General features: G+C 45.4%; 1 protein-coding gene across 5 annotated transcripts in view; it reads right to left on the bottom strand.

Annotated features, from left to right (window-relative positions):
* The window catches only part of IGF1R (insulin like growth factor 1 receptor), a 302878-nt gene that overhangs the window by 236641 nt on the left and 49042 nt on the right, over window positions 1–17195 (bottom strand). For all 5 annotated transcript variants that reach the window (XM_072797447.1, XM_072797464.1, XM_072797485.1 and 2 more), the window contains exon 2: window positions 11492–12037. In XM_072797447.1, coding sequence (XP_072653548.1) covers window positions 11492–12037 — 546 coding nt within the window. The remainder of the gene's footprint in view (window positions 1–11491; window positions 12038–17195) is intronic.

The raw sequence follows: 17195 nt of genomic DNA, 5'->3' as shown, positions 1-17195 counted from the left end.
TATCATGGTAGACATCAGTCACTTGCCTATTGATAGCAGGAAACTCTTGTGAGGCTATCAGTTTGCTCAGATTCTGGATGAGGGAAAGCTTACTTCAGTTGAAAAGAATGATTTAGATGAATTTAAATTCATTCAACATAATCATGTTACATCGGTGTTTCTCAAAGTACTTATGAATAATTCACTTTGGTAACAGCAAAAGCCAGACCAGAATAAGTCACTTCAAAGATACAGGACTTAACATAAATCCTACTGATTTTCCTACCCCCAACGCCTTCTTTAACCACTTTTATTTCTTTCTACCCTATCACTGAGATGCTTCACCAGCCTCCTATCCTATATCTGCTACCAGCTCATCAGAGCCTGTGAGTCACAGCTACCTCCTGGGACCCCACAGCCTCCGACTCTCCAGTCCTGTCTCTAGGGGTAGGGCCCATTCAAAGAGCAGGTCAACTGCTTTATGCCTTTGTAAGTTGAGAATGTCTATTTCCATTGCTCTAAGTACCAGGGCCAACGCATCCATCCTAGGTTCCCAACATCCTATTCTGTAACAATGAATCCCAGAGCTGGAAGGAAATTCAGGGCTCACCTGGTTCAATAGACAAAGAGACCAAGGAGCAGGGAGACTAAGTGGCTGGGTTCCAGCCAGTAGGTTAAGGTGGAGTGGAGGAGGTCTGATATGTGCTTTCTGCAATAAATGACAATGCTCATGTATACACAAGTTTCATGCAAATTCCATTTGATCACATGGCTGGGTTGTCCTTTCTCCTTCTTGCCATTTGATTAGCCAGTCACCCACCTCTCCAGCCTGGCTTCAGAAATGAGAAGGCACTGATCAGAGGTTTGCATTTACTTTGATACAATGGAGGCATCTGAGACTAGAGTTACAGGAGTGTGAAGAGCTGGTATAGGAGAGCTCATGCTTCACACTTGAAATTGCATGACGTACACCAGGCTTGTTTACACACACAGAATCTGAACTAGCTCATACTATACGATTTACAAAAACCATTCACCTTTTATTGATTAGCTGAAGTGGGGTCTGAAGACCATCCCAATTACCATTTCTCTCTAATGACCATTTAAATGCCTTCTCTGGTGGCTCTTCATCTACACTTTGAGGCTTCCTATGAGCGCAGTGCCCAGCAAGATAGAACGACAGTTATCTAGATGAATGGTATAAACCTCCCTGTGGGACCAAATCAAGTTGAGGGTCTGAAATCTTCCAACCCTACAGTGTTAACATGAAGTTCAGCGGATGTTCCTGGGAATGGTGTTGGGCAGAAGGTACAGTGAGGCACTGGGAGCTATCACAGTGTGGCCATCGGAAAATCTAAAACCAAATTGAGGGGAGGATCCCTGGGTGGCTCAGCAGTTTAGCGCCTGGCTTTGGCCCAGAGCGCGATCCTGGAGTCCCGGGATCGAGTCCCACGTCAGAGCCTGCTTCTCCCTCTGCCTCTATCATGAAAAAATAAAATCTTTAAAAAAATAAAAATAAAATAAAACCAAATTGATCCTGCAAAACAACTTTCTCTTGAAATAGTAGAGCATTAAGTTGGCTTTGCCTGTTTTATCAACTGTCCATTAATAAAACTTGCTTTACTTAAGCACCGCTAGACGTTCACCTCCTAATAACCATCTTTGGCACCCAGTGACTTTTCCAAGGACAGTTTTTCCTCCCAATAAACAAGAAATATTTTTGAGCTAAAGATGCATTCTCCTAGGAAAATCATACATTCTCAGAATTCCATTCATAAACAACTACAATATCAAGATCCTTCCTGCCTTGAATTCCTGTGAGCCTAAAATGATGGCCAGACATGAGGCAGCAGTGGGGGAAGGCAGGGGTAGGAAACCCTATACTCTCAGAAGATGACACCACGCCACCTGGACCATACGGCCTAGCTGGTGCCACCTAAACAGTGAATGAAATTATAAAAAGGAAGTAAAGGGTATGTGATTCTGCATCTGGGCTTTTCTGTCTTTCCTTGTAGGTGGGAGAGGACAAGGTACATTTTCCATGACCTTGCTTAAAACCTGTTCCAAAGCTTATTTGACACAGTTATTCAAAACCCTTTAACAGAAGTACCTTTAACAGAAGTATGTGTTACAAAATAATCCAATTATTTCAAGTTCACTGAGGAAGAGCACAAAAAAAGAAATATATACATATATATATATATCCCTATATCCTATCTGAGGAACGTCTAGAAACCTACTACTAGCAGGTTCTGAGGAATAGTCTAGGAACCTACTAATATCATCTACTTGGCAAATCAGAACAAAAACGACATACTAGGTTACAACTCCAGGAACAAAAGCTCGTCTCTTTGGGACCTAGGAATCTGCCTAGTTTCCATTTGTCTCCATATTACCACTAACACCTTCTATGGGGGTCAGGGAGATTCCTAATTCAAATGCTATGGCTCCCCAGGAAAGGTTTCTAATAATATCAGCCTTCATCTTGTCTTTTTTGGTATCCTAGGTTATTTGCTCCCTGATCCTCTTTTATTGTTTTCCCATTCCTTTTTGCTACTAAGTCCAACTCCTGGTCTCGGCAGCTGCTAAAAACCATCCAAGCACTTTGCATCTATCCGGAAATCCAGAATGGCAGCCTCAGTTCATAGATCTGCTGCCAAGAGCAGATGCACATCCATCACAGCTGGGCCATCCTCCCTAGGGGCCCCTGGGCGCAGTGGGCTCGGCCCAGGGGCTGAGGAGTTGATCCTGCACATGATAGCAGGGCCTGCTTATACGGGCTCCAGCAACCACATCCTCATACGCTCCATCATTAGAACTTGCAACAACAAAATTAGAGGCAGCTACACACTGGGTCAGTCTGCGCAGCCTCTGTACACAAGGCTATGAGTATAAAGCACCAGAGAGCCCTCAAGCATGCTGCCTCTGTTCCCATCCCACGTGGATTCCGTAAAAAATGGCACAGAGAAAGGAGAGAGGACTGGGTGGTTGTTTGTGACTGAGGCAAAGAAACAAAAAGTGACTTCTGTCCAATAATGAGATGAAACACAAGCCAGGCTTCCGGGAGGGGGCCTGACATTCCTGCACAGCATTTTCCCACCCACCTGATCCCCTCAAACGGAAGGAAGATCTAAGGGAGGACAGAGAGAGCCAGTGTTTTGTTTCCTGCGCTGGGGGCGAGAGTAGGGAAACGAAACAAAACAAAACAGCCAAAACAGGAGAAGAGGCTGGGAGGCTGGGTGGTAGCATAAAGTGGTATGCATGTACAAGTACACACACACACACACACACACACACACACACCCTCTGCTAGCATTACCCAAAGAAGAGAATAAACAGGCACATGCTCCAGCCTGGAGCAGATGGTTGGCTACCTTTACTATGTGAGACCGGCAGTTGTCACAAATAAAAATGTACATCCTTGTTATCTTTACAAAAAACTGTGCCCACTCTATAACCACTTTACTGCTCTCTGCAAAAAAAAAAAAAAAAAAAGAAAAAAAATTTTTTAAAGATAATATTTAACATTAGTATCAAACAAGAATCTTATTGTTGATATTTCTTAAATTCTTCCCAACACCAAGCTTGCAAGCAGAATAAATTCATAGGGTTTGATAACCAAATAAATAGAGTTTACATGTAACCATAGAGGCCACCCTGGCATCCTGATATAGACATATGTACCTCACTGAACGTTCTTTAAAGATACAGCTTATCTGGACAGACACAAGAATTTGAACAATTTGGATTAAATTAGCAAGAACCACTCCTACACCATGCCACGCTATTTATGATCATTGAATTTTTGCAATTTAGAAAAAGCAATAGAAAAAGACCATTTAAGATATGACAGTAAACATACACAGTCAATCCAGTTTAATGTTCAGAATCCTAGATGGTCTCTGCATGCAGCTCTGAAATAGTTTAATTTTACAAAGATTAGCAATTGCTATCATTTCTCAACAACCTACTATGTGCTAGGCAGTCTGTCTGGTGCTTTACAAGTTCTGTCCCTGCCCATCCCGGTTTCAGAGATGGAAGATAAGGCCTGGTAGCCCCATTCCAGCACCTGAGAACATATGAGGCTAATGAATGGAATCCCCTCAATTCATCGTCTGTTCTTAAACCTTTGCCATATGATGTGACTTACCCATACTGGAATGTGTAGTTTAAATGTATTAAAATATATATCCTTTTTTTTAAACAAAATTACATTTTCTTGCAAATATCCATGTTAATATGCCATGATGATCCATAGGGGAAAATCACACTTTCCAGGTGCGGGGCCACCTCAACGCACCTGAAGATAAGTCAGAGGGTAACAGGCATGTGATGGTACTGCTTTCTCCACGGAATCCACAATATTGGCAAGGGTGGACACCCAGGGAATATCAGGAGTGAGGCCCTAGCCAGCCCCATGACATCCTAAGAACTGCAGAAGAGTGGCCGAGCTGATATTGCAGGAGCATGCTCTTACCTGAACGGCCATTCTTCCTGCCTATGACTCACCCTTTCCACTGGCCCCGGAAGCCCTCATCACTCCCCAGCCTGAGATGGCAACTGTCTCCACCAGACCCTGGGACCTGCTCGCCTCCCGTGCCTGCTCCTGCATGTGCACTTCACATGGTTGCAAGGTTCTGCGATGAGCTACTTTTTTCCAAGGACCAAGAACAGGCCAGACACAGAATAGAACCCAGAATGGTCTAGGTTTTGGATTTTGACCAGGGGCTCCTTCTTCCACACAAAATATCTCTAAATTTCTTCAACACAGATTCTCAAGTTATGCATAGTGATAAACAGATGCTTGCTCTGTTTAATATCCTGTATGTCACAGTCAGAAAGAGTGCATTCTCCTGCTACCAGCATTCCTGGAACACCGTGGCTGTCTCCCGTTTGCTCCCAGTCAGGGGAGCATTCCATTGCAGGATGGTGCTCAGAGACTCCACTTCCTACAGGAAGTCGCACTGTATGCTAGAAGGAGGTATGTATCCAATTCATGGCTTCCAGCTTCACAACAAGCCAAACCTAACTTTGGAACCACCCTGAGCACTCCAGCTGAGCAATGCAATCTAAGACAAGGTTAGCCACAGGCCCACATGATCCACGTCATTCCCACTCTAATCAAGAATGTCACACTGGCATCCACACAAGAAAAGTGAGATAGAAATATTAATGTAACAAAAGAAGCATTTTAGGAGTAGGAAGAAATCAGGACAATCTTACAAGTAGGCTCAACTGGTGAGACCTGAAGGGACTCCAGGTATTTCCAAATACCTCGAATTGTAAAAATTATCCTAGGAGAGCTATTCTGAAAGCCTTTTACTAAGATGAGATCCTTATTGGAAAAATAAACTTCTGGAGCCCAGGAGAGTGACACCTTAATTAGGGGACAATTAGCCAAGAGCAAAGCCTTACAGGAACCAGGCCTGAGAACTACACGATGGGGATGGGCAAAGGGGTGTTCCAGAGAGCCACGGACATAACCTGCTTCACCATCTTGGTAACAAGGGTCGACAGGCAGGGAGAACAGAATGTGATCTCCATGCTTGACTATAAAAGGCATAGAAATGAGGCCCAGGGGCATGTGACCCCCTTCTAAATAAAGATCACCCCCACACTGGGAGCAGCTGACCAGAGTAGGGGCCTTCCAGGGGAAGAGAGACAAGCTCCTACCAACAACACAACACCAGAGCCTGCTCAACTCACTGCCTTCTCATCCAGGATCCACAAGCCTGTCTCGGCTCCAGCTGGAAATGCAGGTCCCTCTCTTCATCCACCTTGGGCAGTCTGGAGGGCCATAGCATGCAAGAACTTGGCAGCTGACTACGCAGAAGTCCAGAGAAAGAAATATCCCTCACAGGAAGCTTAAAACTTGGAGGAGGAGGAAGAATTAAGTGCATGCATGAGAGCTCAGGGCAGAGACACTGTGCCCCTCACCGCACCCCAACCCAGTAGGTGATTTACACTTAAACAAGCCCCCTCCCTTGTAACTGGCAAGCCAGATGTATCAACCTATAAGAAAATGAGGGAGAAATCTCTAAGATAATGAAAACGAGAGGGACCATTCCATTCCACACACCAATACTGCCCTATGACAAGTATCTGATAAACAGGAATATTTCCTGTAAGGGGAAAAAATGTAGAATTGTCTTTTTTATGCTACCTGACTTCATTTGAAGTCCCTGATCTCATCAGTGAGATGGCCGTAAAATGTTTTCCTTTTGTCAATAAAGGGAGCCACTTACTGCCTTCTCACACGAAGGCTCCAATCTGCTGTTTTCCTGATTTCTCATTTGGAAGGCAGTGGGAAATGCAACACACTCCAGGACCGCTGTTCCTAGTCAATGCCCTTTTAATTGAAATAAGGCTGTACCACCAGCAAAGCCAGTTTCGAACACAGCCAGGCTCACCACCTTCACAAATTTCCTGGCAAAGACCAGGCCTTCTCATGGGGCAATACCATGATTTGAGTGGAACATAAACTATTCATCCTATTGGGTTAAAAAGTACTTGGAGACGCTAAGTTTAGTAGTAAGTTTTATATTTCCGTGGGGGGGGGGGGCGGGGCGGGCGGGCGGGGAGGTGTCTAAATCTGAAATCAAGTACCAGAAAGGCCCAGTGGCAAGTGAACACCAGATACCACTTAGGCAATTAGCTGGGCAGGAGGAGAGCCATAGGTATGGCAAGAGGATCCACTCCTTTTCCCTTTCTGTACATGCCTGGCCTTCAGCATATAACTCCCCTACAAAGTAATGAACAGTCCCACAGTCCAAGCCTCAACTTTTTTTTTTAAAGATTTTATTTATTTGAGACAGAGAAAGAGCATAAGCAGGGAGGAGGGTCAGAGGCAGAGGGAGAAATAGGCTCCCCTACCAAGCAAGGAGTCTAACCTGGGGCTTGATCTCAGGACCCTGAGATCATGACCTGAGCTGAAGGCAGATGCTTAACTGACTGAGCCACCCAGACACCCCCAATCCTCAACTGTTAAGATGATTCCCATACTTCTCCACCATCTTTGGCCTTGAATCATTCTGACAAGGGCAGGAGAGAAAGGAGCTACTACCATCCATAGCTGAAGAGCTAGAGACAGCTTTGGTGACAGTGCTCCTGGGTAGCAGGGACTGAAAATTACACAAGAAACATCCACATTTCCTAATCCTTGAATCTTTTGGCTTGCTGAGGACTGTCATTACACACTGATCTCTGCTCAAGGAGGGGAAACAGATCTATCTGGCAATAAATCTTTCACAAAGGCAGGCGCCGTGCTCACCCCTGGCATGACAGCCATGCTCTCCGAGGCTCGGAGGACACGCCCAGAATTTACTCAGCAATGCAAAAAGTGCCACTGCAGGTTTCTCTGTTGCAAGAACAGCCCACCAGAATCTGCAAAGTCCAAAAGTCCTCCACCAACGGGCAAGGATTCTGGCGATGAGGACGGCCAGTTGGTCAGCACAGAAGAGCACCATCATGGGCCAAAGATACAGCATGCAGAAGGCAGGGAGGTGGCTTGTCAGGGGCATGGCCCAGTTTCATGAGATCTCATGGGCTCCTACTACCGGATTTCAGGAAGTGGAGTTTATGGATCAGAGTGTCTGTTAGGGAGTTCACTGGGCCTGGGCACAGGTGGAGAGAGGCCATGTCACTGAAATGGCAGAGGGGATAGCAGGGGATAGAAGATTCGAGAAACATTTGGGATGGAAAGGGCTTGTCATTCAACCGGAGGAGGGAGCATCCAAAGGACACTCAGGTTTCTGACATGAGTGTGAGGAGTATATAAGAATGCTGCCTATGCCAAGGAGGAATACAAGAAAAACAATGGGTAGAAGTGAGGAGCCCAAGAAGCCCAGCAGACACTGAGATACCCACAGTTGTCTGGACAGGAGTGGGTTTGTTTGGGGCTCACCAAGAGGTCTAGGCTGGAGATGATATCTGCAGATCAGATGCAGCAGAAGGATATTAAAGCACCAGACGGGACAGTTCTGGGGAACAGGGACAGTGAAAAGGGCCTAGGATGGAAGTCTGAAGTCTGCCAGGTAGTAAAGACCAAACCAAGGAAAAGGAGCCAGCAAAGAAACAGCTGTAGAGATAGGAAGAGAAATGCTATGGGAAGGCAGCGGAGGAGGACTCACTGGTGCCAAATGTCAGGGACACTAGTTTCATTTTTACCGAAAGGAAAATGCTGTACACAACTTTTTTAAGGGTCACTTTTTAGTAGTAACTCAAGCCTGAATAAAATCACCCCTCTAGGGATGCCTGGGTGGCTCAGGGGTTGAGTGTCTGCCTTCGGCTTGGGGGGTGGTCCCAGGGTCCCGGGATCGAGTCTCTGCAGGGAGCCTGCTTCTCCCTCTGCCTATGTCTCTGCCTTTCTCTCTGTGTCTCTCATGAATAAATGAATAAAATCTTTAAACAAAAATAAAAACCACCCCTTTAAATCCTAAGACAACAGAGAAATACCAAAGCATGTAGGGAACCCATAAAGTAGTCATTTCCTCAATGGGGCTATCTATGAAGCTGCCTGCCAGCCACATAGTCATGATAGCAAAGAAGGAGTTTAAGGTAGAGCGTCAAGTAAAAACTGCATATCAGCACCCCATAATTGAGTGTTTCTCTGTTGTGTCAAAAATTTCACACACATCCTTGATTTGACGTAGCTCTCCAGATGCTCTCTTTACTTCCGTAGGCAGCCCTGTGAAGAATGACTGAATGGGATTCTTCCACTCTTCATCGTTTTAAATGGCCATCTTAATGCTCATGCTGACTTCTAGGTAGACATTCTGTCTGGACTCAATGCCCTTCACCTGGCTCCTGGCTCCTTGGATGTTTCCTAGCATCCTGCTAGAGGGGGGTAGGAACATCACAGCACTACCAGGCTCAGCCAGAGAGACAATGGGGGAGAACACATCGCCATAGGAAGAGTTCTCTAAAGAGCATGTGAGCCACACCTGTAATTTCAAACGATCTCGTAGCCACATGAAAAGTGAAAGAAATAGGTGAAATTAATTTGATAATGTAGTTTACTTAGCCTAGTAGGTTCCAAAATATTGTCATTTCAACACAGAATCCATAGAGCAAATATGAAGAAGGTACTTTACTTTTTCTCCCCTCCTTCTACGTCTTTGAAATTCAATGTATTTTATGCTTAGAGTGAGTCTCAATTCAGACCAGACCATGGTTCGAGTACACAATAAGCCACAGGTGGCTGGCAGCTACCCACCAGACCACACAGGTCCACAGGGACTGACTCTATGTAAAGGGAGGGTGCCAATTCAATTAGAGAATCTCTAAGAAACCTGAAGTTTTCCTGAAACTCTGAGATGAAGGAAAGACAGTTTCCTTGAATGCTGTTCATAATTGTCAATAACCACTCCTTTGTAAAATCTCAGAAAAATGTCAATAGGGCTGACACAACTGGCAGTGAAGAAGGCTGAGGGGTGTGGCCTTGGGGAGACGGGTGTTCAGCCAACAGGCCTGTCAGCATCAGCTGTAACAGCACCAAGTCCCAGTTTCTAACCCCATTGCTTTCTTCTGGTACTTTTCCTTTTTTTTTTTAATAGTCCAAGAGCCTGATGAGAAAGGTAGGATCTAATCCCAGATGAAGAAACAGAGCTCCAGGCAACTTAAATTACTTGCTCATTCCCGGTTGCAGCTACCAGACCTGGACCCAGGACCCAGGCCTCTCGCCTGCTCCAGGCTTCTTCAACAACCAGCTGGTCAGAAATGGCCAAAAATCCACAGTGAGGCCAAAGCAAACATGGACTGAATCACTGAATAAGTGCCCACCTAATGACTTTTTAAATAACACCTCCCTTTTGTACAGAGCTTATGAGTTTCCAAAGCAGTTCTGTGCACATGTTTGGTTGCCACTGAGTCCATAATATGGGACTGCTGTTAGGAACATTCGAAAGATGCCCAACTACGGCCCAGAAGGACAGACTGGTCCAAAGACACTCAGGCCACTATACCACATCCAAAATCTTCCCAGTACACATGATGCCTCCCTTGATGACGCTGGTTTCTTTTAAAATAAAATTTAAAATGTCAAGACTACTTAAAAAGAGATTTCTGTTGTTTTCTCAAAACCAGTGGGTAACCTAATGATAGGGTAGAATTTTAATTAATCACAAATGTGACTTTAGCACAGTGCCTTCCTCCAACCCTAGCCAACAGGGACCCATCAAGAGGCCTCATGGTGTTCTCGGCCTTCCTGGTCACAGCCAATGAGACCCCTTCCCTTATTAATCAAATCCTCATGTACACACTGATGAACTGATAGAATAAAAGTGTGTTCTGAGTCAAAGAAGCCATCCTTTTCCTGCTTCAACCCTGGCTGGACGGGGAACAGAAAGAACAGCTACCTGTGGGGTCTGGCCTTTGATTTGTTTATTTTATACACTTCATGGTTTAGACAAGCCTACCAATTTGGGATTTCTTGGCTCTTCATGACTAGCTAGAATACATGAGCTCCTTGGGTCTTTAACTGGGCCAACCATTAAATAATAGCTATTTATAGCTACCACACTGACTTCTAACCAGGGAGAGGAACCTTCCTGGCCAACATACCTAAACATTGCTGAAAGCAACACGGCAAAGGCCCAGACTTGCCTTCTAATACCAAACAACCTGGGTCTCAAGGTAATTGATCACAATAATTCAAGAGCCTGGTTATACTCAAGAGAAAAATAAGCATATTACTGGTAAATAAGAAGCTTTAAAATGTCACCACGTGACCCCCCAGAGCAGTGAATACACTTCAAAGTCTTTTCACTAGGTGATTTCATAAGATCTGCACAACTCTTTGGGGCGGCGGGGGCGGCGGGGGGGGGGCGGTGTAGGAAAAAGGAAATGGAAGCCTGGAGTGTACAAGTGCACCCATCACACAGCTACCTGCAAGTACAGCCTGAATTTGGGATTCCTGGAATCTGGTCCAGGGCTCTCCCATTGTGGTGAGGTACTCCATTATAAACCAGCACACCTAAGCATCATAACCGTCACTGGGGAGGACAGGATGGAGGTCACCACTTCCACAGGATGTGAAGTGAATTTTTACTTTCCCTTTACTCAACCACATTCCAAGTATATTCATACAAAGGAAGTCCTGCCATCCCACAAAGGATGAGCCAGGTGATAGGTAAGCAGTCCCTGACTGCTAGGGCTTAGGCACTTCCAAGCACACCAGGTCACCTTTCTTGTTGGAATCTAAAGCTTAAGGTCAGCAAGCTTCTAGCCCAGAAGGGTGACAGATTATATCCAAGACATGATCTAGATGCTCTTGATGGCAGCCATGCCAAGGTCCTGCATTCCATGAGTTCCCGAATGCAAAAGGAAGCCAAGCAAGACCCCAACCTGCACAGGGCAGGTGGCCTCATCCTCAATGCAACACAACCACACCCTCCCAGCAGAACCCTCAGCAGAACCCCCAGCAGAACCTGCACATTCAGAAGAGGAGAAAGGGCAAGGGAGAGCAGGAGGGGTAAAAGGCGCAGAGAGAAAGCCACAACAGCATCATCCTTACTTTTCTGGCAGCGATTTGTAGTCCAGCAGCGATAGTTGTATTCATTGTTGATGGTAGTCTTCTCACACAAGGGCTTCTCCTCCATTGTCCCTGGACACAGGTCCCCACATTCCTTAGGGGGTTTGTTCCCCACGATGTAGTTGTTGGACACTGCATCCAGGATCAGGGACCAGTCCACTGTGGAGAGGTAACAGAGGTCAGCATTCTTCTCAATCCTGATGGCCCCCCGAGTAATGTTCCTCAGATTGTAAAGCCCAATATCCTTGAGGTTGGTCATCTCAAAGATGACCAGGGCGTAGTTGTAGAAGAGCTTCCAGCCGCGGATGACTGTGAGGTTGGGGAAGAGATCCCCGAGGCTCTCAAGGCCGGCCACACGGAACAGCAGCAGGTACTCGGTGATGACCGTGAGCTTGGGGAAGCGGTAGCTGCGGTAGTCCTCTGCCTTGGAGATGAGTAGGATGTGGAGGTAGCCCTCGATCACTGTACAGTTCTCCAGGCGCTTCAGCTGCTGATAGTCATTGCGGATGTCGATGCCTGGCCCACAGACTGAGGGGAGACAAGAGGGCAAGGGCAGGACATGTCTGAGTTAAAAGGAAATCATTTTTAGAACTATTTCCCAACCCACAATATGGCCAGTTTTCAGGAAACCTGTATTAGTATTATTAAAGAAATAAGACTCTGTTCTTGGCTGTAGACTAACCGTAGGTGTAGACTATTATTCATGAAGTGTCTACACTGGGCCAGATATTGTGCAACATACCCAGTGACCATGGGAGATGCCATCCCCATCCTACTGATGTGCAAATCACAGCTCAGAGCTCAAGGTCACACAGAAGCACAGAAGAGAGTCAAGGTTACATAGTCAAGACTTCAAGTCAAGTCAAGTGCAGCTTCCAGGCTGCACACTCCCCACCCCTTCTGCACAGCACCAATGCCCAGAATCTGAACAAACAGCTCAGCAGCCAAGAAACAACAGCTTACTACTGCATCCAGCCTCAAGGAAACCATGCACTAGTCTACACTGGAGAACAGTCACTATGACCTAGAAAGTAGGGACCCACAGAAGTTCCCACATTTCTTGCTACCATCTGACACAGACCAGGTGGCCTCGTATTCTTCCCCAATACTGTATGAATATAGATACTGAGGCTCATTTAATAGAAAGACAAGGGGGATCCCTGGGTGGCTCAGAGGTTTAGTGCCTGCCTTTGGCCCAGGGCATGATCCTGGAGTCCCAGGATCAAGTCCCATATTGGGCTCCCTGCAAGGAGCCTGCTTCTCCCTCTGCCTGTGTCTGTGCCTCTTTCTCTCTCTGTGTCTCTCATGAATAAGTAAATAAAATCCTAAAAAAAAAAAAAAAAAAAAAAAAACAAGAATGTGTGTTTTTATGAATAAAAGAGGTATATAATCCCAACTTCAATAAAATGATTTATTAACCAAGAAAGCAAGCTTCTTGTAGAAAGTTTTGGTAATAGACAACAAAAAGACAGTAAAAACCACCAATATCTCAACATCCAAAGATAATCACTATTAACAGTGCCTATACCAGTGATCCTTTCTCTATAAGTAATTTAATTAAGATAAAGGAAATCAGACAATACTTTCCCTCACTTCATACGAACATTTTGCCAAATCATTAAATGTCCTTATATGTCATCAATTTAGAGACAGTAATGCTAGAGTATGAGTATGTACCATGAGTTCTTTTTTTTTTTTCATTTTAATTTTTTTATTTATTCACATGAAAGAGAGCCAGCATGAGCATGGGGACGAGCAGAGGGAGATCATCTCTAGCAGACTGCACTGAGTGCAGAGCCCAATGCGGGGCTTGATCTAGAACCCTGAGATCATGACGTGAGCTGAAACCAAGAGTTGGATACTCAACCGAGCTATTCAGGCACCCCTAGTTCTTTTATATTTTTAAACCAATCCCCTATTGTTGGATATTTAGGTTATTCCAGCTTCTCACATCATAAACAACATTCCAGTGAACATTCTCGGCAAATATCCAAGACTGTTTTCTTGCAATAAATCCCTAGAAGTAGAATTACTGGACCAAGGCATCTGCAGATTTCAAAAACTTTTGATAAAATAGCCTCAACACTGGAAGGTTTATTTTAAAAAATATAGACACGTATACAGGCACACTTACAAACCTTCATTAATACCCTTTCTTATGATTTCATAATCCCAAGCCTTCCATTAAAGCTTCTCAGAGTCAAGTTTTCTGATTGATGTAATTCATTAATTTTTGGAGCACTCAACACATAAGACACTGTAAGAGGTGCAAAGAAGCAGTGTCTACCCTCTGAAGAGGCTCATGGTGAAAGCCAGGAGCTAAGACCCATGACAAATAATGGTCATATGAAGCAGAAGGTTGGCAGTGATGTGCACAGTGAAAATCCACTCTAGGGGTGCTTGGGTGGTTCAATATGTTGGCATCTGCCTTCTGCTCAGATCATGATCCCAGAGTCCTGGTATCGAGCCCTGTGTCAGGCTCTCTGCTCAGCAGGGAATCTGCTTCTCCCTCTCCCCTCTCCCTCTGCCTCTCCCTGCTGCTTGTGCTCACTCTCTTTCTCTCGTTCCCTCCCAAATAAATAAACAAAATCTTTAAAAGGAAAAACGAAAAAGAGAATCCACTCTAGATGTGAATTGAGCTAAGCAGGACAGACTGGAGGTAGCCTTGGAACTTCCTGAAGAGAGAAGGTTCTTTCTATTGCAGTTCCCAGGAAAGCTCCACACATGCCTTGGCTGCTGTAAGATGGGTGGTATTTAAAACTGGATATTAAGGGGCGCCTGGGTGTTTCAGTCAGTTAAGTGTCTGCCTTCAGCTCAGGTCATGATCCCGGGGTCCTGGGATCGAGCCCCAAGTTAGGCTCCCTGCTCAGCAGGGAGTCTGCTTCTCCCTCTGACCCCCCCCCCTCGTGCACACTCTCTCTCTCTCTCTTTCTCTTTCTTCTCTCCCCCTCCCTCCCTCCCACTAAGTAATAAATAAAAATCTTTAAAAAAAAAAAAAAAAAAAAACCCTGGCTATTAACATTCCAGAGGCCAGAGAAAAGGGAGAAGAACAATATATACTCAAGAGACAGCAATGTGGATGGCCAGGGGTGTAGAGAAGAGCAAAGGAAATGAGTTTGGTAGAGTCCAAGTCATAAAAGGTCACAGGTAGGGATGGAAACTTTCATCTCAGGAATGAGCCCCTCTTAAGACTCTTGAATGAGAGAGAAGCCCAAAGGAGGCCTTTTTTTGGAGGAACATTCTGGTGGCCAAGTGCAAGACAAACAAAATGGAATAGGAGAGGGAAAAGAGAAGAGAGGTAAGTCCAGTGGGGTTAGAGCCATAGATAAAAACTGGACAGAGAATGGCAGGCAGGGGATGGAGTCCAGGGGACCAAGAGCCAAGGAAGCAGGCAAAGCTTGAAAACCTAGAATTTGAAACCTCATTTGGTCCAATTCCCTTCTTCTACTGATGAGAAAAATGAAGCCTCTATAAGCAAGAAGAGAATGGGAGAAACCAGTACTCTGAGAAGCTCTGAGAACATTCCATGCTGGACAAGGGCTATGAAGGAAGCTTTGTTTCATTTTGTTTCATCCCATGTAATGCTTTCAATAGTACCTCGCACTACATAATATCCTCACCACTTTGAAGGTGAGGAAGCAGATTTAGAGAAGTCAAGCCATTCATATAAAGTGACACATCTTACATATGGCCCCTTCACAGCAAAACTTGACACAGTTTCTGAATAGTCCCAGCTCTTAGCATCCTCATCAACTGGTTACCTCCAAACCACTCCAACTAAGATTCTGCCCCAAACATGATACCGAACCACTCTTTGCAAAGCCCCGATGACATTATCAAAGCCAATGATCGTTCCTGTCCTCACGCGACTTAAAGTTTTTAGCCACTTGACACTGCCTCCTTCTTGAGGCCTCTCTGATTCCACACACTCACTCACCACTCTTCTTCTCCTACCCAACCTCTAAATGCTGGCCTCTGGCTTCCACCTCCCCCTCTCTGTCCTCTCACATGGATGACTGGCTTCCTCTGCCACCCATACACTGGATGATTGTCAAATGCATGTCATTGGCAGGTCCAGAGTTGCACATCCATCTGCCTACTCAACATCTCCATTTAGGTGTCTAATAACTCATTCCCTACACCCCACAAAATCCACCTCCTGCGCTCTCCTATCTTGGTCAGTGGCACTCCCATTCTCTGAATAGCACATGTTAAAAATCAAAAGGGTCATTCCTGATTCTTCTTTCCCCTTACACTGCATACACAGTCCTCTTGGGCTTTATGCTAACTGCAATGTCAGACAAAGAGATACATACTTTATGTTCTCACTTATACCTAGAATCTAAAAAAGCCAAATGCATAGAAATGGAGTTAGAATGGTAGCTGTCAGGGGCTGGGAGGTGGGGGAAACGTAGAGGTGTTGGTCAAAGGGTAGAAACTCCTACCTCTAAGATAACTAAGATCTGGGGATCTAAGGTACAGTGTGGTGACTAGAACTGACAATGCTGTATTCTTGGAAGTCACTAGAGGAGGAGATCTTAAATGTTATCTCCACACGCATTACATTTATGTAAGAAGATGGAGGTGTTAATTTTTTCATGGTAATCATTTTGCAATGTATACGTGTGTCTAATCATCACATTGTACACCTTAAACTGACATATGTTAATGCCAATAATATATCAGAAAAGCTGAAAAAACAGTTCTCTTGGCTCCAGCTCCCAAGCCTGTGGGAAGCTGGGGTGTTCTTCCCACCCCAACGCCCCACTTCTTCAAGTCACTGTTCCTTAACCACCCCACTCACTTCCATCCTCCTTGTACACATTTGCCCTCCTCAGGCCTTCTTCTCACCCTGGAGTCTCTCCCTCTGATCTCTCCCCCTAGAACATTGGCTCCAGAGGGAGGGGGAATTATTTTCTATCTCACCCACAATGATCCCCTCACGACCTGAAGCAGTATTTGGTGTCTGGTGCACACACCATTAATTCACATACAAAATGAATGGATTTCACCATATCTGGCTATCTCTACTGCTCCGACCCTGACCTGAGCCCATTGTCATCTCCAGCCTCATCTACAGCAACACCTTCCCCATGGTCCAGCCTCTGTCCCCCAGCCCATCCCTGAGCGAGCACCACTCCACAGGGGCTCATCCCTGTTGACTTCTACTTCACCTGCTAGTATGTTCTTGCTGAGCACATGGTGGCCACCAAGCTCTTTCTCTCCTCATCCCCTGCTATCTGGGGTGCTTCCCTGTCACATGGAGGTCCCCCAATCTCGTCCTGTGGCTTTCCATTCTCACATCACCCCATCAGAGCTTTGAGAGTCCTCCTCAACTGTCTCCCCCCCTTAATTTCCCTGTTTTACCATATCCACAGCACTTTTCATGTGTGAAAAGTGTCAGGACATAAAAGGATGTATTTAGTTGAGCGATCACTATCTGTTGCCCTCACTGAAATTAGAGGCTCTGTATTTGTTTTCTGCCTGTCTCCCATGCCTAACATCCAGGCACACAGCAGCTTCAGTAAAGATGTGCTGCCTGACTGAGGTCCAAAATGAACCTAAAATGGAATGGAGAAAACAAGGCACCTCTCAGATATTTGCCACCAGAGTACTCCCAAAACCAAGAAATATCACCCAATGATAGCTTCAGGTCAATGACTCATTGTGGAAGTCTTTCCTGCTT

This window comes from Canis lupus, chromosome 2 (assembly GCF_048164855.1).
Source record: "Canis lupus baileyi chromosome 2, mCanLup2.hap1, whole genome shotgun sequence".
NCBI lineage: Eukaryota > Metazoa > Chordata > Mammalia > Carnivora > Canidae > Canis > Canis lupus.
This window is presented reverse-complemented; position numbering and strand designations above follow the sequence as displayed.